Source organism: Fukomys damarensis, unplaced genomic scaffold, assembly GCF_012274545.1.
Source record: "Fukomys damarensis isolate Sample0158 unplaced genomic scaffold, DMR_v1.0_HiC HiC_scaffold_31, whole genome shotgun sequence".
NCBI lineage: Eukaryota > Metazoa > Chordata > Mammalia > Rodentia > Bathyergidae > Fukomys > Fukomys damarensis.
Window position 1 is genome coordinate 16,666,206 of NW_022900943.1, and position 21,764 is coordinate 16,687,969.

At 41.8% G+C, this 21,764-nt stretch overlaps 1 protein-coding gene across 6 annotated transcripts in view; it reads right to left on the reverse strand.

Moving 5' to 3' along the window:
* The window catches only part of Kank1 (KN motif and ankyrin repeat domains 1), a 111,568-nt gene that overhangs the window by 42,022 nt on the left and 47,782 nt on the right, over positions 1 to 21,764 (reverse strand). For 5 of the 6 annotated variants that reach the window (XM_033757749.1, XM_010640130.3, XM_010640129.3 and 2 more), the window contains one exon: positions 18,051 to 18,170. In XM_033757749.1, the coding sequence (XP_033613640.1) occupies positions 18,051 to 18,087 (37 nt within the window). In that variant the 5' untranslated portion in view covers positions 18,088 to 18,170. Of the gene's footprint in view, positions 1 to 11,624; positions 11,696 to 18,050; positions 18,171 to 21,764 lie in introns of those variants that run through there. The other variant, XM_010640134.2, reaches the window with a different exon arrangement.

Genomic DNA, 21,764 nt, shown 5'->3' on the forward strand with positions numbered 1-21,764 from the left:
AGCAATGACCCAGAACTCTTCCCTTATACTGTCCCGCTTCCCTGTAAAGTGAGGCTTAGAGGTGTTTGTGATTTTTGTATCAAAATCATGTAAATCTCGGCCAGTGATTTAGCACAGTGGTGCCCCGCCTGCCTGGCAAGCGCAAGGTCCTGAGTTCAATCCCCCATACTGGGAGAAAAAAAAACAAAAATAAAAAATCATGTGAATGTGCTAAAATCTTGAGGCCTACATTAGTTTCTACTTCCTAAGTGGATTAGCAGATGCTGGTACCGCGTGTGTGTGTGTGTGTGTGTGTGTGTGTGCGCGTGGGCACGCGCACATGTGTGGTAAGTCTCAAGGTAGGCAGTGGTTAGGTATAAAGAAGTCCTGGCTCCACATCAATTAAAGTAAAATAAAAATGGACAAACATTCCTCCTTAACTTTTAAAAGCATATTTGGGCAAGTTAAAATATTCCTGGGGATTTAGCTCAGGGGTTCCATCACCTGCCTTGCAAGCACAAAGCTCTGATCCCCGTACCAAAAAACTTCCCTTCGTACTCTCAGAGGGTGAGGGTGGGCCCTCTCTGGGCAGTGCTCAGGGTGGAAGGTGGTTCCACGCTGAGGACAGCGCCTACAGAGGGCCCGCCTAAGTTGGGGAACGGATTAACTGCCTTTTCATAGGGCAGAAACAGAAGCTATAAATGAATTCTAATTCGCCGACAAGCAATGAGCAGCTGGGGCCTGGGCCCACACAACGAAGTAATATCTGCATGCATAAAACCAGGCGGGTAGGACTCTGTGATTTCCAAAGCTGCCTCTGGACTATGAGGTCACTACACTGACACAAAGTTTCACAGTGTAGCGCACCATGTGATCAAGTTAGGCGCAGCAGAGTCCAAGCAGGAGAGCCACAAGCGCTCTGCAAGTCCCACTCCGCACCACCTTCCCAGCTGCCTTCTCACAGGCACCATGGAGTGCAAAGACAGCGTCCCTTCTGTTGCAGATCATTTTTACCCTGGACATGATTACTAAGGCTGGAAGCCAAGCACCAGGTGAGAGGTGGAGAAAGAAAGTGGAAAGGATCACCACTATTCGTGGGAAAGAAAGGCTTGTACTTTACTAAAGGCTCAGTGCATTAGGGAGGTGTGTGACAGACGCAGGCATCTTGTGTCCCACAGGGGGCACCGTCACCCGCGTACAGCACCCACCCGAGCTGCAGCAGCTCTTCATCCAACATCTGTCTGCAAAGAGCCCGACGTCTAGTGCACCGAGGGCTGGCTGATCAGTCCCAGCCACATCACTCTCTAATGCCAGCTGCTAATATAAAGAATTACTACTGAAATGCAGCCCAACTGATCTCCACAGAAGAAGAGAACTAGCTTAGGAATGAACTGCCGCTTTCTTCAAAAACTGTCTTCAAACTTTCTTCAAAAATCACATAGTGTCAGTAGGAAATGTGCCCATCAAAGGATAATTTTGTGAAAAGCAAAGAAGGTACACAAGTTAAGATGAGACAGAAGAAGTTTTCTAACAAAACAGTGTAGTTTTCAGGGATGGGGTAAGAGAAGGGGGAAAAGCTGCAGTACTGATGTGAATTCCAGCCCTTATTTTGTTTTATCGTATTTATATGAGAATCTGAAGCAGCTCTAATGTACACTGAACAACTCTATTAGAAAAGCAGCTGGAAACAAACGACCAAAGATGGATTTAACAACAAAAAAGGGAAATTCCGGAATTTAAGTAAACCATAAACTTAAAACTCAAACCTTAGCAAAAATGTAAACCCTCTCACTGCTGCAACAGTGGCATCTTTACGTTAAAGCCATAGCTAAAGGTGAAATTTTTTGCTGAGCCAAAAACCAAGTACTGAATTATCCTTTCCAGGGGTGATAATTATAATAAAAGTAAGTATTTTTCATAACATACATAGCTGTACTTTGTATTTCACCAACCCCCACTCCCACATAACACCACTCACTTTCTTTTTTGGGCTGTCCTACTCACCCACCCAGAAACAAAATAACTGTGATCTGCAGCAAGCAGGAAGCCAAGTCTCAGGCACACTTCCCTCAGCATTAAAGGACTACACACATCGGCAGGCACAGAGCCCGGGAGCGGTTGCTGAGAACTTATTTATACTCATTTGGAATTTCCCGGCCAACTAACGGGCTGCTGGCTGCGGGGTTTAATTCCAGAGGACACTTGGCGTCAGTGAGACAGCAAAAATGACCCATGAACAAAACAGCTAGCAAGGATCTTAGTGACAACAAAACAAGTCAAAGACACAACTCCCTTATCACTCTCCTAATTTTTCAAACTGTCCTCTTTCGACACATGAAACACTGACCTAGAAATGTAGCTATAAACCTGATAATTCTAGGAAGAATTTGAAGAGAAAGGCAGCAAATATTTCTTTATTCTTCCTGCCAACTTAATTCCTCCCTCCACCTTCCAGTGCCCAGAAGGCTCCTGGTTATAATCATAATCTGAGCTACAGCACAGCAGCTGGCTCTGAAGGAAATGCTTCTGTCTCATGCGGACCCCAGACTGGGCTGCCCTAAGTGGTTTTCCTGGTGGGTTTATTCTTATTTAATGCAACATGTAATCTGAAGGCTAAAAACACTCACTGTGCAGTTGTAAACCAGCCTTACCCCTCCCACCATCCCCCTAAAGATTTTATCCAAGTCACATCACATGACTTTCAAAACCACAGATTTAATTCCCAAACAAAGGCATTCTGCTTTTGTGCGATAACATCATTGAGCAACCTTCTGTTTCTGGTTTTAAAAGTTAATAAGCATGATTAGTCCTATAAGTGGTTTAAATTTGTCATTGAAAAAAAAAAATTTAAATGCCTGCCTGCTTTGCCTGTACCCAAGTACAGCAGGCAAATGTGGACTCAGTAGAAGATTTACCCAATTCTGTCACACAGTAAAAAAGCAAAGTGGCTTCTAAACAAGGTAAGAGAGATCAACAAAGATCGGAGATCTTTGTATTTAGTAAAATACAAATCAAAGTTTCATGGGAAGAGGCAATATTTTAGCAGAATACATCAGATTTGCCCAGCAGGCAGCCTGCCTGCACGTACCCTACCCCACTCCATTTACTGTCTCTCTCTGTCCATCTTCTTCCCACACTGGTGTCCAACTGCAGCTGGATGGGTGCCTGGGCATCTTGGGGACAGACAGTTTTTCTCAGTCGAGCAACAAAGACTGAACTTTGTAAAACCAAAACGATGGCACTTTTTTGCACTTGTTTTATACCAAATAAACCAACTGATCAATGAAATACTGTAAATGGAGAACAAAGCTTTGAGTGCCATAGACTTTGAAATATCCACTCCCAATAATTCCAAATTTACTTCATCCCACAACCAGTCTTTGGCTGAAAGATTTGAGTTGGCCCTATTTTTAGACTTGAAAAAAAATAAGAGGGCTGGGGATTTGGCTCAGTGGTTCCACCGCCTGCCTCACAAGTGCAAGGGCCCGAGTTCAATCCCCAGTACCCCCCGCAATTTTTTAATTAAAAATAATTGATGTAAAATATCTTGTACAGTAACATTCAATTGCTTTTTATACCCCCCCAAAAAAAAAAAAAAAAATACGGAGTGACAATTTACACAACATAAAGTTCACTCATTTAAGTATAGAGTTTGAGTTTTAGTAAATATACAGATCTGTATCCATCAGATTTGAGAACATGTCCATCACCCTAAAAGAAAGCATTTATCATTTTCTTCTGTTTTTGAAAAATATTCTTGTATTATATAGTTGTATTACATTCAAAATAAAATAACTAAAATAACTAAAGATTAATACAAAAAAAGTGTTAAGAACTAAACGGAGGAAAAATCTGAATGTAGTATTTTTTTATTCTATCAAAACATTCTAAATTAAGAAAAAAAAAACCAGTCTGCTAAACTCTTATTCAGAAATATGGTGTTCCAGTAAGCATATACCTTACAAAGCAGTAGAAGGTGACTATTTTGCTAAGGTAGCTAATATCCACCCTACGCACCTCTAAGAAGGCCATGTCATCCAGACAAAAGTAACTGCATGCAAATAAATGTCTAATGCTTTATCAGAGGGTGACAAATGTTGGGAAGGGAAACAATTGAAAATATGTGGTCCTACTTCCTGGAGGCCATCAGTCACAAAGGTTCCCACTGTAGACAGAAACTCACGCCTATCTGTGTCTCCTGCTCTTAATAGATGTGTGAAGAAGCCAAAGGAGCTGTGGGAAGATGAGGATTACCAGGCTTTTCCTGTGACAGGCAGGAGCAGCCAGAAAGGTGACTCTCACGGAGAAGGGAAATGGCAGCAGAGGGAAGGCGTCTGCAACACCAGGCTAGGTGAGAACACACTAGCCCAGTCTCCTCTGGGTGGTCTCAGCACTCACGCACAGTTCCGATACTCCACTGGATTAATACCGTGAGACTTCTCCCCAGACAGCCTCCAAAGACAAGACAGAAGTGAACCTAAGAAGCAAGCGGGTAACCTGGACCACACTGTGGACAACTCTGAGACGCATGTCTCCTCAAGCAGGCTGAATTCACCTTCTCCCTCTGCATTCCTCTCCTTTTTAGGGAGTTCACAGCGCCTTTCCAGCCTCACCCTACAGCACGCATGCGGTGAGTTATGAGTCTTGCAACAGCTTATAAAACTGCTACCCCATGCCTACCAGTAAAGCACGATCTTCTCAATTGGGGTAGGGGCATCAGTATTTTTAAAAAGCTCTGCAGATGATTCTGTCCTGCATCCAGGGATGAGATCCAGGGTTTCAACTTAGGCAAAGTTTGCAACTCAGAATGTGTTCTCTTTGGCTTCTGGGAAGTTAAAAGTCAAACCAGTGCATGATTCAAGCACACTGAAGGTCCCCACAGCAAGTTCAGATTCCTTCAGGGTCAGGCCAGTCCCTGAAAGAAAGGGGTTCCAGGGAAGCCCAGGAGCCTGAGAACGCCTATCCCCTCTAGATGACCGTGGCCACAGGTAAGGTGACCCGGTGTTGTCAGATTTTTTATTTTTCTCAGAAAAAGCTAAAGAAATTGGCATTTTTAATATGAAATTAATTTAAAATCTTGGCAATTAATTCAAATTACAAAACTCCAAGTTAATCAAACAGAATACACCCCCAGGTCACCAAGTAACTCTGCCAAGGCATTATGATATCCTCCTGTGATTCAGTCCCACTCCTGTTTCTATTCTTTTCCTTTCCCCATTTTCCCTGTTGGCCAACTTTAGCTTTCTCATTTTAATTTTGTCTTACAAGCTTTTGCAGGGAGGGGAGAACAAAGTATAACATCAAACAGAAAAACCATTTTAATTCTCTTGCATCTTAATTTATTTCTCATGTTTAAACTTAGCTGTTTAACTAATGAGAGGGTTTTAAAAACAAAATAAAGACAAGGACAGCAGCCAAAACAACATCCTAGCAACCCTACCACGATTTCTTCTCAGGCACACGTATCTTCCAAAAAGCAAAATGCTGGACTACCCTTCTCTGAAGGTCTCTGTTATTTCTGCTATGTTGCGGACTCCTCCCAAACCCTGAAGACTTGTTGTGCTACTTTTACCTGCCCTCTCACCACAGATGGCTGGGATGTGGTATCAACAGCTGGAGGTCTAAGGCGTCAGAGAGGAGCACTTTCTTCCACAGCACTGAGGCCTCTGCCACCCACCTCTATCCGTCTCTGGGATGACAGGACCTACAGGGAATTAGAACAAGGCTTGCAAGGGCTCTGTGCTTGCTCTACCTGTTAGGTGTGTACTGTATACAGCGCTGGGTGTTGGAAGAGGACGCCTACACCTGCTCATGTTAGCAGGATCTGTTCAATAAGGCTGAACAGAAGGGAGACTCTTCCCAGGAGAGGCCACCCTACATTGAAGAGGGGCAGGGTGTGCCCCGGGGAAAGCTGTGATTCTTGTCAGGTTAGTGACACTGAGAAGAGGAGCTACTCACATTCCAGGCTTATTCTATCTTCCTTTCCCCAACACACCCTACTGCCTTTTTCTGAACACAACTGACTTCTACACATTAGGCTTTCTTAACAGCCTGGGATCCCCTACCGTTACTGTCTCCATCAAATTTAAAGAAGAGAATTTCTCATAATATATGTTCATCCAAAATGTGAAACCAACATTTCAAAAAGCCAAATGACAAAGTGAAATGGAGAAGGGCTAAATACAATTAAAACCTTAAAGTAGATTAGCATGATGATTATGCAGGTTATGAATTAGGGATAATAAAGACTGCTTATTTCCACACATGTTCTGTCCCAAGCAAAGGCTGTGAGAGTAGACTAACTGGGCATCCTCCCAGATCCTTCTCCCTAATTTTAACCAGCCCATCAAACTGGACTAGGTAATAAGCTTGGGGCAAAAGGAACAGATTGGCGCCCTACCTCGAGTCTTGCTGGCTGGCTTGCTAATGAACAGTGGAAGGAGCAAAGTGGGTGGGGCAGAGGGAATTCGCAAATGGCCTCTGACAAAATCCTTCACGGATAACCACATTATTCCTGGTGACTCTGGAACCCAAAGCACTGACAGAAAATACCATTTTCAGCCGGTCTTACAGCAAATGATGGAGAGAGAAAGAGAGTAGATACTAATATTGCTTGCACAGGAAAGCAGGAGAATGTGTGAGACACAATGAGAGCCACCCCTTTACTGAAGAAAACTTCCTAGGTGAACTCTCAGGGCGTGACTTAACACAGCACTCAACAGGTGATTCAGAATAGGCTGGAAGAAAACTGCAAAGACCCAAAGCGGCATCACACTGGTAAATGGCAGGGCTCAGTTCAACCCCGCAAGTCCTTATGCAGGCCCTGGGCCTGACTTTTGCTCGGGTCACAGGTCCAGTACTAGCCCTCACAAAGTGGGGGCTCTGCAAATGGGCTTGAAACAGTCATCAGCTGATTCTGCAGAGTCCTCAGCAACCCATGAAAGGCTGAGGAAGGTGACCTTATTTTTACCTCTTAAAATCCTGAAGTTTATGGATTCATGAGGCACCCAGCCAAATTCTTAACTGCAATAAATGATGGTGACAATTTAATAGAAATGTAAAGCACAGTAGGAATAAAGACAAAGCAATGCATCTCATGGGAGTACCAGAACACTACTGGGAGGAGGAGGAGGAGAGCAGGACTTGAGGAGAACCTTTATTAACACACATGGGAAGGATCTACATAGTAGACACAGGAAAGCCAACCAACCCAGAGAAAAGTGGGGATCAGAGCAGGGTGGGACTGGGGAGCAGCAGCTGGGCTGCAGTGAAATGCCCGTTTCTTACACAACACTTTGTACACAGCCAGCCTCTCACTGCCTGTAGCCAAAAAGGGATGGGAGGGGCACCTTGAATTTTGTAGACACTGGAACTGATGAAAACAAGCTACAATTTCTGCTAAAGTAAGGCCCCAAATAAAGGTTCACAGTTAAAAGAATAGTTACCAAGTTTATGAAAGTATAAATATTTGGAGAGACAGAAAAATAAAAGATTATAAAACTCAATGAAGGGCCGAGGATTTAGCTCAGTGGTTCTGCAACCTGCCTTGCAAGCACAAGGACCAGAGTTCAATCCCTGGTACCAAAAACAAAACAAAACAAAACAAAACAACCTCAATGATCCTTAATTCTGCCAGCCAACCTTAACAAAACAAAATCACAAAGTACTGAGAATAACAACCTCAATGATCCTTAATTCTGCCAGCCAACCTTAACAAAACAAAATCACAAAGTACTGAGAATAGGCAAAGAAAGAGCAAACTTTACAGGTTCTCAGGACTGGTCCGTTACACAAAGAAGGGATACAGCTGCCCTTTTGCCAAATAAATCTGTGTGGTCACTTTCAAGTGAGCAGCTGAGTGAATGAACTCAATGAATTCAAGTATTGCTGCTGAGTTTCATATTATTCCTCCCGGTAGTTTCTAAACTACACCTCTGTTGAAACCCACCATTATTTGGAAAGTTGTCTTTCTCATCATCAAAGTGTCCAGGAGACAAAACACCAGATAATAATAATTCAGAGGAAAAACCCCCAGCTCGAAGCCTCTTTTACCTTTCTGAAAGATGCTGTCTCAGGAGCTTTCATTTACAATCAAGAAATCCAGCTGCTGACTTCTAACATCCAGGTAAAGTCCTAGCACCTATCCTCAGAGGACACACAGTTCCAGAAAGCCTATGTGATCCTGGGAGTACAGGAAGCAAAGCTCAGGTCTGCTGCGGCCCTTTACAGTTCAGGTTGATGGGCAACCAGCCACAGAACCTAGGATGTGAGGTGGCCGCTGTCCCACACAGACCAATTCAGCCGTCCCTGAGGCAGACTGGGAAGCTATGTAAGGTGTGAGGCTAATGGAAAAATCTGGTGGCACAGGGCTTTGGTGTTTTGTAATTTTTTCCTGTAAGCCACATTGTTGGAAGGGTTTGACAGGCAAACCGCCGCTCCTCCCCCATGGCCTACAGATGTCCAGGTCTCCACCCTAGTGTGTTGTAAAACTCAGTGTATCATCATCAGGCTGATTCACCAGCTGGGATACATGCTTCATAAAACCGGCAGGTACTTCTGCTGCCTCTGCCAGGCCACAGGAAGACAAACCAGTCTCGGTCATCACTGCTGCAGGGGAACACACCAAATGGGCTGTTCCAAAAGCATGTCCATGATCTCAGCCAGTCAACCCAAAATTCAGGGGGAAAAGAGCAAGCAGCTATACCTTGCTGGGGTGTATGAACTTAGATGAGGGGGACAGGAAGAGAGAAATTCTTTGGATCTCAGAACAAAGTAGGAGCTGATGCACATGATTATGGTTACAAAGTTATTAAGCCACTGGGCTTATGAATTACTACAAATACACTATTATCTCTCCTACTTGTATTTCTCATTTGGAACATTGTTCCCTGTTCTTGCTGGAAACTTACCTCTACCTGCCTTATAGAAACATTTACAAGGCCTTTGTCTGATGGACAGTTGATGCAAGGGTAAAAATATTAACAAGAAAAGAGGGCAGGGATGGGGAAGTTTGGCAGTATGAGCAAATTCACGTTTTCACAAAACTTTTTGCAAAGCTGATAGGATTTAGCAACTAAAACATATGTGAGAATACATTCAGAGAAACCCAAGTTACTACCTTTCGCTTCTGCCTTAAAAAGATCACGTACAAAATAAGAAAGATCTCTTGGAGAGAAAACTTTTTCCAATTAAATAAAATCACAAACAAGGAGCTGTAACTATCACTAGCAAATTGCTTCTCTAAATAGTTACTCCCATCTCCTTCCAATAAAAGTTTATATAGTACAACTGTATTCAGGGCCACAACCTCTGGTGCTACTGGGAGGGATGTGGAAGGATGGGTCTAACCTGGCTTGCCAAAGAGACGGAGAACAGTCTCACAAAACCAACAGCTTCTTCCTTGGCAGAGCTCTCAGGCACATCCCCAGCCCTACACTCTGCCTATTGATTAGAAAGGCCTTCTCAATACCAGAGAATACTACTCAATCTGAATTTCACCTATGGCGTGTTCTAAGAGCTGCCAACATGAGAAATCTGGTCACTGTATTTACAGAGTCCTCAAAATAGCAACATACTTATTTTTAAGTGGTGAGATCACTTGAATGTATGGAACTATACCAGCTGAGATCACTAATGCTGTATGTACAACAAATGGGCAACTTATTTTTAAACTTCTCCTGTTTTCAGGCTTTATAATGAACTGCAGCCTAAAAGCAGAACCCAACTTGGCCTCTAAACATGAATATATTTTTCCCAAAGCATATGGAAATGAGTAAATCAGTTAACAGCTCACTCCAAATATATCCTTCAGAGAAGCCAAAAGGCAAAAGAAAATAATTTTGCAGTCCAATTTTATTTGTACTAAGAATTCCCTACAAGTTTGAATGAATCTCATAAAATCTAATTTCCTGGCTGCATCCTGGGGTTTTTAAAAAAGTCTACTTAATTTTTAAAAACTGTCAGAACAGAGTAAGAGTTTATTGCTTCTGTGAATCTGAGCACTATGCTAATAGCTTTCATGCCAGATCAAGTCAAACAGCCTGAAAAGGATGCAAAAGCAGAAACAAGGAATTTTAGTCACTATTTTTCTCCACGCCTATACAAACCTTCCTCAGAAACTGCCCAAAGGCGATAAGCAGAAATTATTCAAGACACAGGAAAAAGGAAAACTGGAAGGAAGCAAATGAGCTAGGCTTCTGCTGGCTTCAGCAAGCCCACCCAACTCCTTCGAGAAAGAGGGGAGGGCCGGGGATTTAGCTCAGTGGTGCCGCTGCCTGCCTTGCAAGTGCAAAATTCTAAGTTCAATCCCAGGTACCAAAAGGGGAGGGGGTGCATAATCACAAATAAATGGCAATACTCACAATGGGAAATCAGGGTGGCAACATGCAAATCCTGTAGGAAGGGTGAAGGGATGTTCTGTTCCTCTGACTGACTACCCAGTCTCTAGGAATAACAGCAAGAGCTCAAGTTCTGAACACAGCGACTTTCTGAGCTGGGTTTTTTCATTTTGTGTTGTTGGCATCTCCAACTGAAGAGGTTTTTTAGTTTAGTTTCCCTCACCCCAGCACCAGGGACCTGGGAAGGAGCCCAGATTCTATGTTTCCTACACCCAAATAGGCTGGTGGTACTCTCTAGAAGGCAAATCATCCTTTCTCAGCTTAGTTGGAGAGCTAATCGCCCGTCTGTAATTTGAAGCTTAAATTCTCTGAGGGTTTGGGGCAAGTTTACAAAGTGAAGCTGGCTACAGATTACAACCAAAGGGTAGAGAGTTTGTAAAACAGACATGTCCTGGTGAGGGAGCACTTTCAAAATCTCTCCAGGGATTGATGAATTCTGGGGTTCTGATTAACTACATAGGCAAGATTCCAAAACCCAGGGTCTCAAATTTAAAGATACCCTTGGCATTTTAAGTCAAAATTCAAGAGTAACTACTTTGTAATTAAAAAATAATAACTCAAGACCATCACTATAAGAAAATAAATTATTTCATTTATGATCTTCAGTGTGAAATTAGCCTTCAACGTACTAATAAGTTTCATGTAGTCATACAATGTACAGTTTTGTTAAATCTAAATAACAAACACATCTAATGCTACAATGCAACTACATGATGCAATAAGTAACACATCAGAAAAGATTTATTAATTTGGCCTCATTAATAAAAAAATAACCTATGAACAAACCCCCCAGGAGGGAGGACACTTTTTAACCATTCTACTTTCAGGTTTTATGTAGTTTTCTGAAATACATACTTGTCCCTTGACCTGTTAATCAGATCTTTTGAGTTTTAATGTCAACATAACCCCTTGAACAAAGGAAAAAGCCCGTCCATATCCAGCTTCTACTTTAGTCATTAAGTTGCTGAGTGAAATGGAAGGTTGTGTTTTGTCATCTGTGGGTAGGAAAGTGAAGATGGACAACTGAAAATGAAAATGCCCCCTCTAGTTCTTCTCTGTTTTTAAGGTAGACAACTTTGTTTCACCCTCTCAGCTCTCTGACAGTTCCACCATACTACCTAGGAGAGAATACAAAGCGCAAATGCACTAGAAGTCACAGCAGGCGCCCAGGAATGAAAGCAGCTTTTCCTAATCACTTCACGCTCTGCCTTCAGGGGAAGGACACCCAGATGACAGGTCTAGACTCACCATCTCTGCTCTCCTCTGTGCCTCTCCTTACAGATGGTCTCCAAACACCAGGTTGGTTCGAGCCAGACCAGCCCCGGGCAAAGCAGTCTTATGGTTGGCACACAGTTCCTGCTGTCAGGTTCACTGCAGGGGGCTCAGAGGTCTATTTGCGAAATGTTCCTGCCCAGAAACAATATTTACTCAACCAAGTGGGCTCCACAGCACTGCAGCTCTGCGTACTCAGCAGGAGTCTTTGGAGCTGTGTGGTTGACCCCATCTTATCATTGGCCTTTGTACCTCATCTGAGATCAGTACAGAGACAAAACCTAGATCCAAGTAACTGATGAAAGTAACAAGATTCAAGCCTCACAGCAGTTACTAACACCGCATGAACAGCCGTGTCCTTTCTTCCAGTTGTCCTGTTCCTGTGAGATTAACCTCGGGAAGTAATCAAGAAGGAGGAGAAAAGTGACCAGCAAGAGGACGTTCTGTGCATCATTATGTAAATGAGGAAAGCATGGAAACCTTCAGTTCAAACATCCAAACAAAAGAGAGGAGTAACTTCTAGACACACTGGAGCATTACACAGTAGCTGAAATATTATTAATTTGAAAACTATTTTCCATGAAGACCTGGAAAAGTGCAAAGAAGGTTAAAGCCAAGGACTGCGTACCAAAAAGTATGAAAACATATCGAAACTGTGTCTGCTCATCTGACAAGAATGCAAAATATTTTTTTGTTTGGTTTTGTTTTTTTGAGATGGTCTCACTATATAGTTGAGACTGACCTGGAACTCACTATGTAGTCCAGGCTGGTCTTGAACTCAGAGCGATCCTCCTGCCTCAGTCTCCTGAGTGCTGGGATTACAGCCATGTACCACCATGCCTGGATACAAGAGAGCAAAATATTGAAAATAAGGCCTACTATGTATTTTTGAGTGATTTTTCTCTATTTTCTTATCAAATTGTATTCATATTAAGATAAATTAAAATTGTAATATATTTGAGGATGCACCTTAAATAAGGTACATGTTTGAAATATACATCACATATATGAAAAAATTAAAGAAAAAAGCTATAATAACCTTGAAAAGGGCTGGGTATTTTAGCTCAATGGCACCACTGCCTCACAAGCACAAAGTCCTGAGTTTGATTCCCAGCACTGCCAAAAAAAAAAAAAAAAACCTGGGAAAAGCAATTATTAGCAAAAATAAAGATGGTCATAGTGACCACGAAAGTCACTTTACAATGCTCACTTATTCATTTCATTTAACTCTTAGGGACAGTAACAATTTTTCATTCATGTCACAGCACTTGGGGGTATGTGATACCAAGACAAAAACAATGGTGCTAGTTACTGGCCTCAGGCTAGCACTTTATATTTTAAGAAGTATTTTTCACTGGGTGTGGTGGTACATACCTGTAGTTCTAGTGCTCTGGGCAAGGATCACCAAGTTTGAGCCTACCCTGGGCAACTTAGTGAGACACAAAATAAAAAATAAACAGTAAGGGCCAGGGATGGAGAGCTGCGCCTGCCTGGCCAGTACAAGGTCCTGAGTCTAACCCCCGGTACCGCAAAATACAAACAAACAAACAAAAAACAGTTAAAAGCGGGGAGGCTGAGGATGTAGTTCACTGGAAAGGCCTTGGGTAAAACTCCAGGTAAGGGGGATGTATGTTTTTATAGCTTTTCTTCCTTGAAATTCTCTTGTGAAGAAGATAGGTCAGGTGTTATTATCTTCATCTGACAAACAGACCACTTGTCATTTGGCTTCTAAAAAAATTCTAAGCTGCAATTAAAGTTTCACAACATTAATTAGTATTTAGAGAGGTATCAATCAGTGTATCTGATGAGGAAATAGTGCACAACAGGGCAGGCCTTGGTCTGTGGCCAAGCCCCCATCCACGTTTTAGCCATAAGATGTTCTGTTTAAGCAATGTAACTGTGCTGCATGATGTATCTACCTAAGGTTTCAAGAATGTTCTGTTAACGCCGCCTGTCTGTCTCAATGGGCATGCTCTCCTTAGACTTAGTACAAACTCCTCTGGGCTGGCCACTTCTTCACCTCCAGAGACCTTTGGTTAGCCGTAACACTCGGCTGTAACACGCAGCTGGAACGCTATGCTGTCGCATTTTGCTTTAACATATTTAGTTCATCAGTAAGATCCGGGAACTTGGGTAAAAGCAAACTATCTCCTTTCTTCACCCTGAAGAAATACAGTATAGCCATTTTCCTAACCAATGATTCCCCACTTACTTCCTAGCTAGGTATAAAAGAAGTATCAAGAGCAATTTCCCATGTTGTCACACTAACGAAGGGCAGTATGGTACTACTAGTAATAGCATTTAGTAAAAATTAAAATGTTTTAAATTAACAAATCCAAAACTGTACCAATCGACAGATGGGTGAAGCACTGGTAAAGAAGAACTAACACAAACAGCTGATATCCCTGTAGGGGGTGAGGGACAGATGCGGGTGCGATCCAGAAGACTACCAAGTTTTAACGGTTACAGTATAATATCCAATTAACTCTGAATTTCAGGTGAACAAATGATGCTTCTTGGGTATAAGTATGTTCTCTATTTTGTCTGGCTACCCTGCACACCAGAGATCTCAGCTTCCAGTAGAATGCACGGTTCTTGAGGGCAGGAATTTTTGCCTGTGTTGTTCACTGCTATCTCCCTGGTACTAAGCAGTGCTTGGCACAGAGTAGGTGCTCAATAATATCTGTTGCGCACTCCCACTAGTACATGTACTAGTTTACTTTTTAAGTTAAGTGGTGTATATGCAGCTACTTGTCATTCAACATTTACACTTTTCTTTGGTACCGGAGATCAAACTCGGGTCCTTACGCTTGGGAGGCAGGCGGCAGAACCACCGAGCTAAAGCCCCAGCCCATTTACACATTTTTATGTCAGCAATCTATCATAATAAATTTTACAAACTACAGTACTAACAGCTCTTTAAAATCAGTGTCATTATCCAATCTAACTAAAAGACTGCAGGGGAAAGTCAGATTTTAAAAGGACTTGTGAATCATTCCTTATCCAGTTTACACCCTGAACAAAGGCAGCAGTGAGAGATGGATCAGTGGTCTCATGCATTTTACAGGTCAGAGAAGCTATAGTTTTGTTTTTCAGTGCTTTGTCAGAGAAGCTAGAGTTTTTGCTGTTCAGTGCTTTTCTTGTCTGCTTTTATTTGGCTTCTGTTTTATTCCCAAGACCATGAAAAGTGTCTCTTCCTTCTGCCACTGGTCTAACTCCACTTTTGCCTGAGATTTCTATGCACTCCAAAGCAGTGATTTTGGAGGGAATTTAAGGGAACCCTTTTCAGGCCCACCACATCTATAGGAAGTATAGGCATATATAATACTTTATCCCTAAAAAATGAAAAAAAATCATGTAATTTACTTTACATTTAAAACTTCCAGACCATTTATCTTTTTCTCATGGGAAAGATGAGTAACTGGCCCTCATTAGCTGCTATAGTCTTCTTTATCTCGTCATCTTGGTGGGCCCTGCAAATGCTTCTAATTTAGTTACATTTAAAAACAGTGTGTTTATAACCAACATACATTTTCCTGTTATTTTTTTAAAGCACGGGTTTGTTTGTTTGTTTGTTTTGTGATACAAAAATAGGAAGAGAAAAACTAAAAGAATGCTTTTTATAAGCATGTTCTCAACCATGGAGTTACATGAAATTTTAAAACCATCTGAGAAATAAGTAAATCATTTATATTGGGGTGGTAATCTTACTAGTAATTCTTGACTTTTTAAAAAGATAATGCCACGTTTCTGTATTTATAAATTTTCTCTAAGGAGCATTATACACATGTACATATGAAATAACTGAATGACTGACCCTCTGAACAGATTTACACACAGCTTACTGGGGTTACGGTGACTAGAACGAGCAAAAGCCTTCCCTTGTCTAGTCCAGACACTGATCTGCAGTAAGAGCTCCTGCTCGGGTACCCGGGAGTCATAAAGCAGAGAGTTTTCTTTTGCTTTCAAACTCAATGCCAAGACCTACTAGGCAGGACAGCAGAGGAGGAAGAAGAATTAGGGCTGGATCATCAGAACTCAGGAACAAAGAAATGGGAGTGTAGGACAAGATGGAAAAGCATGGGGTCTAGGGCAGTAGGTATCTAAGCCCCTGCAGATGGGATTTTGCCAAGTCACCAGAGGGTCAAGGTCCAGAGGCACTAACTCCCTCAAATGCATGAATAGAAAGAAGCAGGTGGAGGAGAGAGGAAGAGAGCCACGGCATCAAAGGGAATCAAAACCCAGCCGTTATGCTCAAGAAATACCATGATGTTCAGTTTCCCCCTATTATCAAATTTTACTTAGTGAAGCAAGCAATAACTGAATTTTCTGACCTGAGATTAAGTCACTGCATTGCTCTGCGCCACCACAGGGATGAAAATTACAATGACATAATTTCATAGATTATTTCAAAGACAAAGTATAATAATGCTGACAAATCATTTTAGGGACCATGCAAATAGTACAAATTCAGTGAGTATTAAGATAGCGTCATTCATATTCGTATGACTGACAGCAATCCCTAAGCACAATCTATAAAAGTCCCCGAAAAGTTGGGTAGTAGAAAGGATAAACCAAAGAAAGCACAGGAAAAGATGAGTTGACCCAGAGTAAACACTGGACTGGAGTTTGGGCAAGTCACAATGCTCTTCCCAGAGGGGTACTTGCTGACAACTGGGAATGCTGAACAGGAAGTCAGGAACATGGGCTAGGCGTGCCACTCCAGGGTCTCTTTCTCTGCCACTGCCTTACAGTGCTTTGGACCTCCCGCAGCACGTGTAAGTACACTGCGGGCCTCTCACTGATCCTATCCCCGCACAGTGCTATACTTACCAACGTCTTACATGTGGAGAAATGTACCCGCCCAATATCTCACTCAGTGCTGGAACTAATATAGATAGCCAAAGTGGACAGAAAGGTAACAGGCTGTCAGTAAGGCTAGGCCTTCGAGAATCAGGATGAAGGTGAAATACATCACAACTGTGGCTGGAGACACATCTGTTAGAAACCAGGCCTCAGGATATAGAGGAAACTACCAGGCCTGCAAGCTTCCTAAAAAGACAAACAGCACGCTTAATGGAGCCTCGATAGCTATCAGTTACCCCAGTGGGTGACCAAGACCTCTGGAGCCGTCATTTCCTAAAAAAGAAAGCATTTGTTCTTTCCATGCACCCTTGTTACGTGACGTGATTCCCCACTAGATTACGATAACCTAAGCGACTGTACTCATAACCTTATTTCGTTGATCATAGCTACAGCCCACATTGTACCCACGTGGGTTTTGCTCTCTAAACCTTCCCTACAAAGCGGGATCTCTGGCTACCCACTTGGGTCCCTTCCTGCTTCTCAAGAGCTATCCTCTCAATAAACATTTTCCTATGCTTATCCTCTGTTATTCCTAGAATTCATTTTTAGATTTTAGAGAACACGAACTCAGCGTATCAGGGATCTAACAGGCTGGGAAAGAGAATATTTTCATATTTAGTCTCCTATATCAAAACTAGAACTTGATGTGAGTCTCCTGGCTCCAATTCCACCTCACACCAACATACACTTGATGTTCAAGTGTGCCAGCAGCGCTAGGACCTGCATCCTGGCTCTGGGAAAGAACTCTCAAGTAGATATTGCTGTTCCCATTCACGCATGTATGTGACAACTCTAGGCACTGGGCATGCTGTTTCGGACAGGGTGTCATCCCCAGTCTTGTCCTATCTCTTAGGATGTTTTCTCTGTCTGTTCCACACATTGCTCTCAAATCTTACATAAGCAATATAAGTTATTTAAAATATGCAGGTCTCTATTATAACCAAAGCAAGAATTAGAATACAGGTTGTTATGACTCAAAATAGGGGTTACTGCATATTTCTCTCTGGGTATCACTTTACAGAATAAACCCATCTCTTCCCTTCTTTCTCTTTGGTTAGCATCACCAAATAAAAACTACTAGGGTTGGGGATTGTAGCTCAGTGGCACTGCATTTGCCTTGCAAGCACAAGGTCCAGAGTTCGAACTCTGGTACCGAGTAATTGATAAATAAATAAATAAATAATCAATAAATGCTACCAGGAATTGGTTTTTGGCATCCAAAACCACTTCCTCTCCCCTCATTCCATCCCTCAGAGAAGAAGCACAAGCGTTTACTATACTTGTATAAGCTTTCAGAATTTTCAATTTCCATTTCAACATTTCAAGAGAATTCAGTTAGTAATTTATCTAATTTCAGTACATAAAGACTTTAAAGTAATTTTTTCTAATAGAACAAGAAAAAATAACAAAATTTCAATTGATGGAAAACTCCTTTGAAATCCTACTTATCAAGGCAACTTGCTATTACCCAGCCATTGAAAAGGAAATTTAAAAAATCAGTTTCAGCAAAGACATACTCCCCCCCACCCCACTTACCTGAGGCACAGCCATTAACCTTCGTGGTGTGGGCCATGCTGGCTTGAATCCAAGGAAAGCCCCAGAAAGGAAGGAGGAGTCATGCAAATTTTACACATCAAGCTCCCAAACACATCCAACCTGAAACAATAAACAGTGTGCCATCAACAAGGATCATTTAAAAATACATCCAACACTAAATCTTAAGAGTTGTGTTTACAAAGATGAGGGCTAACAAAGAAAGCAAACTGGAATAGCGTGCAACAGACTGAGGACCCCAGGAGGGGCTGCACTAGACCTGGCCACTGAGTGTAAAGACACAGCACAGATCCAGGGAGGGGCTACCTGGGCTGAGAGGTCGGTCTCCCAACAGATGGCTCCCACAGACAACGCAGGGCTTGACTGCCTTAGGAAGGCGCCTTTCAAATGTGTCATTCTGTAGCATCCCCAAACTAATTTAGTTTTCAAGTTTATCATCCTTTCCAAATGTTGATTCAACAGCATTTATTCAACTGTAATTTCAAAGCAGTTCTTGCACCGAATGTTCACATTTTTAAAAAAATCAACTCCAAGCAAATTCTTCCATGATATCAAGTCTCTCCCACAAACCCATCTTTCCTCTACGCCAACACCTTTCTAAAATACATGTATGAGGCAGTCAGACTCCTCTTAAAATATAAGCAAACTTCAGTATCTTCCATTGTCTTGTTGGAGAAACTTCAAATTACATGACAAACATATACCATTTTGGCCACAAAATTCTTATTTTTATATTCATTTTCTATTTTGAAGTTACCTGAGGTTACTATAATGAGACATGTTATCACAAAATTCAAAACAAATGAAATGTAAGCTAGAAAAAAAAATACTGCTCTAACATTTACTGTTTGAAAATGCCTTTGGGAAAATGCTGACAAAGAAAACAACAGCACACATAAAAATGTTCCATTTCTACCGTGCCTACACTGTTAACTCCAGACCCATCAAACTAGAAGAAAGTGAAGTAAATCTCAAGCTGAAATATTAAAAGCTTTAATTGAGAAGCCTACAAGACACCTCAATAGCATGAGAATGCTAAATTAATGACACAACATATACTGGATTCTAATGTGGTCATTGAAATCATGTAAGACTTTTATATAACCTGGTAAAATATTCAAAAGTGTGCTGATAAAGAAAAACTAAGAAAAACTAAAAACTGATGACGAGGCTGCCAGCAGGTAACAATCCATCTTACTGCCATTAAAATCTAAAATGTCATCTACTTTAAAGTGTACCATTATTTTAAGTATCACTGACTTTGAAAAAAGAAACTATCAATTAAATCATAAGCCAAATTTAGTTAAAAATATGTATGTGTATATTTAAGCTTTTAATTACAACAGGTAGCCCTGGGTGAAGCAGTGATGGATGAGTTCCACTCTTTTATTACTTTTCTAATAAAAATCGTTAAAAAGAAACATCTCTATTCACATTGTTGATTTTGATTTTATCTGCTTTGAAAATCATTAGAGAAAGGAAAAGTATTTTAAAATGCTGCGCAAAAGGAAACAGCAGTCTCCAGTACTGGAGATCAGAGGTCAGGAACACTGGTAAATGAAAAGGAAAGGGGTAGGGAAGGGCTGGAGGCTTTGATTTGTTGAGATCAGTTTGTACAATCCAATGGTAACTACCATGGAAGCAGCTCAGTGAAAACCTCACAGGCTGTTTCTGACCAGCATGCTCTCCTACAGGCTTTTCCAGTCGCAGCAGCCCGCAACGGGGCAGGGCTCACACACTCCCTGAGATCAGGCCCCAAACTGGCTGGTCCTGGCTCTGGCTGGCAGTTCACCAGGACAGCACGGCTCTGATCTCTGACTAAAGAGCAATCATCTAACATCTCCAGGGATCAGGGGCACTGGCTCAGGTTCAGGGCCTTGAACTTGAGGAGCAAAATAACCTTTGTGTACAGGCCAAGCTCACAGAATTAAAAGGCAGGAACAGAACAAGAATCATCTTTTGAGAATAGGAGTGAATGTCTATCAGTGTTTGACAAGTGCAGTTTTACAAACAACACTGTGGAGACCTGGGAAGGCTAGACAGGAGGAAACGAAAGGTGAAGGAATGAAGCCCAGATTTTATATTATTCAACTAATTACACTGCTAGACGCCAACAACAACAATGACCCAAGCCCAAACCCTGTTTACCGGCCCCTTGCGAGCCTTGTGTGTTCGTGCTCTTGCTTCAGAGGGGCTTATAAATTCTACCATTCAAGCTCTGGAGGCATACAGAAGGCAAGAACAGACAAGCTGCAGGCGTTATGGGTGAATGAGGTACATGTCAAGGCTTCTGGATGGAGATGTGCCCAGAATCTTCCTAGGCAAGCATCATAAATTTTGGCCCAAGTTTCTCTCCTGTTATCGAATCTCCTTCACCAGGCAGAAGATATTTATCTCAGATCCAAATTAGTCTGTCCTATCCTCCCCAGAACTGAACAATAAAATCAAAAGGAGGAGGAAGCCTAAAATTAGGCACTGCAAGCACAGCACTGTAAAATAAGAAGACACTGTCGCTGGGTCAGAACGCTGGCAGTCTCTGTGTGAAGAGAACAGTTGTGTATTGTGAATGGATTTCTCCCAGTTGCTGTTCATGCCCGACAGACAGGTGGCCTCAGATTGTGGGGACTTGTTCGTCTTAATGATATGCAGATTCTTATGTCGGTGCATTGTATAAACCAGAAAAGGTCTGGCCACAGTCCTTTACTTTGTTTCAGATCAATAAATTGCCTCTTCTCTCTCTTGGAGCAAAGTGCAAAACAGTAAATCTTAATTGGTACAATGCTGGCTTAGTTCTGCTACCTAAGAAAACGAAGCCCTTCTTTGAATGGATTTGGAAAAATAAAGAATTTTTCTTCTCATTTATTTCAAGAGATTGAATGTGGAAGAACATTATAGTAGCTCTCCAAGAATGGTACAATGAATAATATAAACTTTGCACAAACTGACCCGCAGTTTACATTAGCTGAAATGAAACAACTACATTATGGAAAGCAGCTCACCGGACTGTTTCTAAGAACGCACCAGGGAAAGCCAGGAGGTGGGACTGAGATTTGATATGTACTCTACCACTGAGAACAATCAAACGCCGCATAAATTGGAACAGAGAGCAATAAGGGATCGCACTGAGCACAATGCTGACGTCAGCTGTCATTAACTCACCATTTAATTATGATTAGTTACTGAAATCTAAAACATCAACTCCAAGGAGCACCATTATTTTAAATACCACTGATTTAAAAAATATATCGCCCATTAAATGATGATGAAATTATTATTATTAAAAATAACACCGGGGCTGGGCGCAGCTTGGTAGTAGAGCAGTGATTAGCATGTATGAAGCCCTGGGTTCAATCCTTAGCATCAGAAAAAAATTACATTAACATTAATTACAGACACATTCTCATTTCACAAATGTTGAAATCTGAAAAACCTGCATCTCAGAATTGATAAAATCATATTAGAGTCAAGGCACTTAACAGTTATTACCTTGTTTAAACCTCCCCAAAATGTTGCAAAATACTAACATCCCTTCTCCCATTGTAAAAATTGGAAATGGAGGCATAGAAAGTCTAAAACTTGCCCCAGTCACACACCTAGAGCTAACACCTAAAGCTATGTGACTCAGCTCCAGCATTTGTGCTCCTGACCAGCGGTTATGTGACTGGAGGGAGAGCATTTTTTTTTTTTTTTTTTTTT